The sequence below is a fragment of the Pygoscelis adeliae genome, unplaced genomic scaffold (genome assembly GCF_000699105.1).
Source record: "Pygoscelis adeliae isolate BGI_AS28 unplaced genomic scaffold, ASM69910v1 Scaffold7, whole genome shotgun sequence".
Taxonomy (NCBI): domain Eukaryota; kingdom Metazoa; phylum Chordata; class Aves; order Sphenisciformes; family Spheniscidae; genus Pygoscelis; species Pygoscelis adeliae.
The window spans coordinates 2,720,241-2,727,791 of record NW_008825268.1 but is presented as its reverse complement, the minus strand read 5'-3'; the positions used below and the strand labels follow the sequence as shown (position 1 = coordinate 2,727,791).

The window sequence follows — 7,551 nt, the reverse complement described above, 5'->3', positions numbered from 1 at the left end:
TCCTGCTGACATCTGTATTTTCCTGCATCTTCTGTACTCAGGTAATGTGTCTGCCTTTTGGTACAATCTTAGCCAATGCTCACTGCATTCAGCAGCAGGTGCGTTCCTGTGTCCTGGCACTTCAGTTTGTAGCTGAGTGTTAGTGGAGATCTGGATCACTTTCCTTTGCTTGTTCCTATAATATAATTTTTTGCTAAATATTGGCTAATGTTCAGCCCTGATTTACACTAGTGTAAGTGTCAATCAAAGTTGGCCAGTTTTGCAGATTACCATTAATTTATAGGAAGGGAGGAAGGAAAAAATGAAGATCCTTTTCAGAACTGAAACAAAGAATGATAAAGAATGGCAAAATGCAGTCTGAGAGAGCACTGTCTTGTTGCAATTGTTGCATCAGTATGGGCTTGAAACTAAAAAAAAAACCAAAACAAAACAAAAAACTCTGTGTCAAATTTAGGATACAGGAAATCCCCTGTTCTTTGAAATAGGGTTACCTTCCCCTAGCATTCTTTTAACCCCTCTCCTGTCACACCGGGCAAATCGCTTCATCTTTCAAGGTGTCTGGGTGACAGGGCGGTGTTACTGTAAGGGTAGCTAGGGTGTGAAATTATTTCTTCCTTCAGCTCCGTGGTGTTCGCCTGTGTATATCACATGGTAAATGTGGGGTTAGTTACTTTACAAGGTAGGTGCAATTTCACACTTTGGTTTTGCCACAGCTAACTTGTCCATCAGTCCATGCCCTCTATGAAGAGGAGGGGACAGCTGTCTTTTATAGCTCATACTTGCCTGTTGGTATTTTTAAGATTGCAAACCTTCCTGGCAGGGAACGCCCAGTTACTATTTTTTCTGCCCCTGACTTTGTGTGGTGGGGTCTTTAAGCCCTTTGTGCTCATGTGTAGATACATCTTATTACATCCTCCACATGAGTGTGGGGAGCTGAGGTTGTGCTGTATTTGTAAAAAGGCTTTCACATAGCTGTTCCTCTTATAAATGGCCTGAACGAAAAGCACAAGATGTTCTATAAATGTGTGGCTTGTCCAGCTGTTGACTCTCGCTTTTCAAGCTGGGGAAATGTGTGTCTTCATAAGTGTAGAACATCATTCAGCAGCTGTGCTTGGTCTTTATTATAGCTTTCTCTTGTGACTGAGAGAAAAAATCTTACTTCTTGTCTCTCTGAGTGGCTCAGAGAGCTCTTATGAAAGGTTAATCTTAGCCCCATGTTAACACAGGGGATCTGGGGAGATGAAGGTGAGTTTGGGCCCCACTGAACACTCTGGGTGTTCCCAGCTGGTGGCATTTTCACTGGGAGCTGTCAAAAAAAGCAAGATCAAAGTCTTAATCCCTGCCTATAAAGAGCTGCGTCTGTCTGACACAGTGCACTAATTCATCCTTGTTAGTAACTGAGGCAAGCAATATCAGTAAGAGGTAATTCTGGCAGCTGGGGCTAGCCTGCCTGGAAATCCCTTTCCAGCTAGCTGACATTTAAAAGCCAACAGTTAGTCCCCGTTAGCCATCAGCTTTGTTTGAAATGGGATGGAGCTTTGTTGTATGTCTTCTCCTCCCCGACAAGCCCCACTAGTCAACTCTCCAAGGCTTTTTACTTTTTCTCTCTCCTTTGTCTGTTGGATGATGAAAACAGTAACTGTTCAGGTGAAAGGGAAGGGAGTTCAGCTGCCATTCAGAGCTATTGCTGTTGTAATGTAAAAGAAGGCACTAGGAGAAAGGCTGAAATAGATGAGACTCGTTCCTTGGCCAGAATGGCCGAGTGCTGCAAGGATGTAACTGCCTGATGAGCAGGGCTGCTCAAGTTGTATCAGATCTTTCCTGGGCCCTCTTAGGGATTGTATACAGGTGGGCTCAGAAGACTTACGCTGTGGATTCAATCCACGCTCTGTTTCATACCAGGGCCCTGGTCTCCCTACTTGTCCGCACTACAGATGTGTTAGTTTGCACTTGTGCTCCTGTCCACAGGCAGCTAAATACTTCCTTTGGTGAGGAGCAGGGATGGGACTGAAGGAACAAGGGTGCCAGCCCTAGAGACAGCTCGGGCAGCTCAGCTGCCCTCCATTGCTTGGCCTGGAGACCAGGCTTGCTCCCTGACTCACAGTGTGAAGGCAGTCCTGTAAACCCCTTGGCTTCCCAGCATGGGGCCAGTGTCTACTGGATGGGATGCTCTTTAAAGTGAGCAGGGCTCTAAAGTCATGCTGTCCCGCTGTGGATCACTCCCCCTTCTTCCACCGTGCGTTTAGGCTGTACTCCTTCATGTAGGTTTGAATAGAGTAAAGCCATCGGAGTGCTGTCCAGGGCCCCTGATCGAATCTTACAGGGATTTTCTGCCTGGAAACCTGATTTGCCTCTGTAGTGTGGTGATTTGGGAGCAAGAACTGTCTGCAAACTCATTCTTCCTTCCCAGTCTCCAGATTTATGCCACAAGGGTGAAGATGGTTTATTTTCTCTGCCCCTCCTCTGATTGAGGAGGGGAAGGCATTTGTTCTTTTGTTTCCCTTGAAGATCCCTAGGACTTTTAAATAAAGTGTCCTAAGCAGATTAAGTGTATGTGGTCATGCTACCTGTGTGTGTATGTGTGGCTCAGGGACCATTGACTGAAGGTTGGAGATCCTCAAGACATGCAAGTCTGCACGTGTTTTGTGAAAATAGATGGGCAGAAGAAAGACCTGCTCACGTCCCACTAATGTGGCAGTGTGACCTTACCTTCCAAGCACTAAGGAATCAGGATGGGAGGGACCCCTTACCAGTTGCCTCATACCAGTATTATACCCAGAAATGCGTGAGAAGCCCAGCCTTGTTATGGCCAGTGCTCAGGGACCACTGTGGTGGCCCCAGGCTTCTCTTTGCAGGCATTTGGAAGAGCAGTGGCTGTTGGGTGCCAAGCACTGGCTGAAATTTCAGTGTGTAAGTAACTGGTTACTCTAAAGGAGCAAAATGTGCATTAGAGATTTTCACCGCTGCTTGTGAGCAAGCAGGCTATTCAAGTCAGCAGCTTATTACCTCTCAGGACAAGAGAATAACTGAGAGAGAGAGACCTGGGCAAGCTGCCTGGAAATCCTTTGGAAAAGGTAGAAGCCGGTGTCAGTGTTTTGCAGTGCCCAATGAGAGCTGTTGCCCATCCCTTGTCCGTGTGGGTGGTGCCTTCTTGGAGCACAGCACTGAAGTGACCTGTGCATTTCTCTCAGCTGGCATAGTCTCCACATCACAGTGCTGAAGCATGCAGTGACAGTACAATGTTTTGTCTGCAGCTTGATAACTCAGAGGAATAATGCCGGGGTGCAGTGGGCCAAACTCATTCCTGGATTAATGCTGGAGTTTTCTTCAGTGGCATTGCTCTGGCTTTATTCCAGGGATGCTGCCCTGCAAGAAAATAATTAAGCGTGGTAACAAATTAATGAGCTTGATTACTTCAGCTCAGCAAAGATACCGTGCTGGTATTATCATTATGGCTGATTATAGTTGTTTTATCAAGAGAGTTGCAACTGTACACCACTGGTGAGACCCAAGAAGTATCAGTGATAGAAGATACAACTGCAATGTATCAAGATACAACTGTCCCCCAGTACAATCGTACTGGGGGGCTCTCTAGCATATTCCTCTGAGATTTTTTTTTTTTTTTAATACTGCAGTGTCCTGTAAAACATTGTCATTTGAATAATAACTCTGTGGGGTTCCTTTTTACCCCATGGTTGCAAGAAGTTTGATAAAAATAAAATAAAAAAAATAAATAGCTCCAGCAAGGTAATGCAGGGGAATTTGAATTATCTTGACATTAACTTGAGATACAGAGAGAGAAGCCTGAGTTATGCTGTAGCTGCAGTGTCACCCAGGACTGGACTTTCCCTTGCTGCAGGGGTATTTCAAGGCCATACGTTTTGATTCAGCCTTGTATTGCAAGGCTGAATCAAGATTTATGCTCCAAAGCAAAAAGTTCCTCCACAGCTGCAAAGCTGGACCTTGCTGTTTAACACTTGCAGCTAGGAGGTTGGCAGTGGGTCTGAGATTTAGAGTGGTAAGGGGTGCAGGTGGAGGAGTCGGCACTGCAGGCTGAATATGCCTTGCTGTACACAGTTAAGGCACATACTCAGTAGCCACCAAGCCTTGTTGCCATCAGTTTAAGTTTGGCTGCTGGCTCTGTGAAAAGCAAATTATCTCTCTCTTGCTCAAACAGAAGCCAGCTTTTGGTACCAAAGCATGTGCAGAAGTGGCTGCACGTGCAGAGGGGCATGTTTTCTGTTGCTGTGGGAGACACGATCCTGGAGTAGATGAACCTTTGATTTGTCCATCTTGGTCTACAGTACTTTTTATGTCTTTATGCTGTATAGTTGCTGCTACCTATTTGCAGCCTAAATCTGTATTTGCAAAGCATGTATTAAAGGGGCTGTTTGGTGCTGTCCTATTTTTGGCAGGCCTTGGATAATGAAGTCCCTGTGGATATCATAAACAAACTCACAGCCATTGACAAATGGTTCCTGTATAAGATGCGCAACATTGTGAACATGGAGAAGATCCTGAAGGAAGTGAACAGGTAAGAAAAAACAACAGCCTTGTCCTAGGACACAACGGTCCTTGTGGGGATCCTTCTGCTGTGAAACCTGTGGTAAGGCCTGAGCATAGATGCAGTCAATGCTGAGAAGTTTTATTTCAGTGCTTGGAGTAAGCGCTGTTGTCTTAAAACCCAGTCCACTGCCTCAGCCGAACAGAGGAAATTTCTGAGAACACTCTTTTTGGTAAAAGAACTACTTTGACTGCTTAGGCATCTTGGCTGTTCTCGGGGATTATGGACGTTCCAGTTTATTTTGGAAAATCCTCACTGTATCTCTGAGGCTAAGGCTGGGAATGTGGATGGCCTGCAACGAGTAACAGCAGGCTGCAACTCATGTACCTTAGGATGGAGTTTGCCTTCAAACACAGGACTTGTCCTGACTTACTACACCTGAGGATCAAATACACTGCATTTTTTCCGGCCTGGCCTATTGTTTTTTAAGCTTTTCTGCCTCGCTGTGATCATGCAGTATGTGTTGCTTTTGTGCTGCACTTTCAAGCATCTATAATTCCAGACATATTTAAATATAAATCTTCTTTCTTCAAGAAAAATGACCATATAAAACTAAGCAGGAAAGATAACAGTAAATTAAAGCGCTGGGCTGTATTTCAGTTCCAGCCTCTTGCTGACTTGAGCTTTCCCTTCATGGTTTACGAGGCTGGGAGAACCTCCTTGCTGAGTTATTGGCTGTATGTTGGCCGGCTTTTCTGCTTCGGGTACTCGTGTTAACCGCTTTTCACCACATGATGGCACTGGGAGCGCACCGTAGCCAGTACATCACTAAGGTGCTAGTTAGTTCATCGGCTGTGATTTTCTGCTGCTTTGACCAGCTGCACGGTTTTAATTGAGCAGCTCTTGCTCTCCCTTGCCCCCCGGAACAAGCTGGATCTGGAGCTAAACAAAAATAAATGTGGAGGGAGATGTCGAAGAGAAGGAGTAGCTTGATTATTTACAGAAATCTGTTCTGTGGCTGCACAAGTTTCTGCCCTCTAACATCTGTGTCATGCTGCACAAGTTTCTGCCCTCTAACATCCATGTCATGTTGCATTTGTCTCGAGTGCCTTAAATATATATGTGCATCTCCTGAGGAAGAAAAACAATATATCCAGACTTTCCTCACTGTTGGAGTGGCATGCTCTGGAATGGTGCAGTTGGGATCCCAGAGGTTGGCCCCATCCTCAGCTGCTATAAATCCAGCACCACTCCACAGAGGCTAATTGTGCCGAACTGTCCTATATCACTGAGGTTGCTTTCCCTTTCTCTGCAGTGGGTGGCAGGCAATAATACTGTTAGTAATGTGATCAGTAGCTGGTACCATCCCACACAGTTTTTCATCCTTCTGGTTGACTAGGCAGCAGACTGTATAGCCGGCCTGCTACAGCAAGCCCTTCTGCAGTATCCTTCCTTGCATTTGTATCATACGCAACCAGTGTTGTGTCCCTTGTAAGTGGATTTGTGCAATTCAACTCAGATTGCAGGTGGTATAAATTTACTTAGTCTCATTCACTTATCAGTGCAGATTTTCACTCTGGTATCCTTTCTCAAACCTTCCCAAGGAAACTCCTTTACCTCACAACCTGCGTTGGAGGGAGGGGATGGACTGTCCGGCTGCATTATGTTGAAGGCACATTGGCACAAAGGCAAAGAGTCAGGGAAAAACACTTCTGACCTGAACTAAGAGACTAGTCCAGTGAGCCACATCAGGAAACACATCTCTGCAATAGCCAAGGGAAAGCTAATTGAGTGATGCAAATGAGACTTGGCACACATGTGTTCTTCCTGCAGCCAGCTGTTTCCAGTCCCTGGCATGCCTGGCATGAGTTTTACCTGTGCTACAGGATTATTTCCAAATGAAAAGAATGGGCTGTGACACCATCATTGCTTTAAATCTTTCTCTTGTTGAAATACAGTTACCAGAACCAGAAGTAGTTGCCCTGTTCCCAGGCACTGTTGCTGATTACAAGCTCGCTCTCTGTTAGGTCAAATCCAGCCCTTCCTTTTTGTCACTGGATTGGTTTGGGCGTTCTTTGCAGCAAGGTTTTGGATGCAGTTGGCAGAGTAACATCTCTGCCAAAAGTCTTGATTTGGGCCCTGCAGAGCTGTTGTAGAGAGTGGTAACAAGGAGATGGACTCTGCCAAGATGAAATTCAGAGCTAGAACAAGTGGATGTGACAGATAGATGGGGAAGGGGGATCAGAGGCAGGTAGAGACCTTTGTGAGCCGTTCAGCAAGCAGCATTCACACACCACATGCTGCCTTGCATCCTCACCACGTGGAGCAATTCAGAGGTGAGCAGAAGGCCTCACCGATTTATGCAGGGAATCTGCTTCCATGCATGAAAGGTTGTGTGGGATAATGTTATGGGGGGAAAAACCTTTCTGACATATAAATGTTTGTCCGTTCTCAGTGGTGTACAGGCAAGGCCAGCCATTTGCAGAGACAGTAGAGACTGGGAAGGGCACCCTCTGCCGCATTTACGTGTGTCCCAGCAAACTTCTTTCCAAAGAAGATTGGACCTGGCGCTGGTGAGACTGTATAGCTTTGTCATGCTGCAGCAATGTTTCCATTTGACTCTGCCTCTGGGCCCTCTAAGATGGAGAAAGAGTTGTTTCAGGTTATGTGATTTGGCTGCAGGAAAGCAAATGGCCTGAGCTGAATTGGGAAAAGAAAGCCATTTTGAAAGTACTTGCAAGAACATCCAGTAATATCACACACACGTCAAACATGTGCCTCTGCTGTTTCTCCTGTGACCTACATATTTTTCATTTTAAGTGGAAACTTACATTGTGGTTTTTTTATTGTTTTTTGACCGATAACCTTCATACCTTCAATAATGTAATCTTAACTATAACCTTCCCCACCCTGCACACACACATAAACAAGCAAAACCACATATACGTACACACACGGAAAGAGCAAGCACCATCCCATGCTGTCAGTCCATGAACAGGCGATGGTGTATGGAGCAGTGGCAGTGCAATAGGATATGCTGTTATCAG

General features: G+C 45.5%; 1 protein-coding gene across 1 annotated transcript in view; it reads left to right on the top strand.

The window, feature by feature from the left end:
* CPS1 (carbamoyl-phosphate synthase 1, mitochondrial) overlaps window positions 1-7,551 on the top strand; it is a 99,202-nt gene that overhangs the window by 44,661 nt on the left and 46,990 nt on the right. Inside the window, exon 21 of the mRNA XM_009329645.1 lies at window positions 4,416-4,534. Coding sequence (XP_009327920.1) covers window positions 4,416-4,534 — 119 coding nt within the window. The remainder of the gene's footprint in view (window positions 1-4,415; window positions 4,535-7,551) is intronic.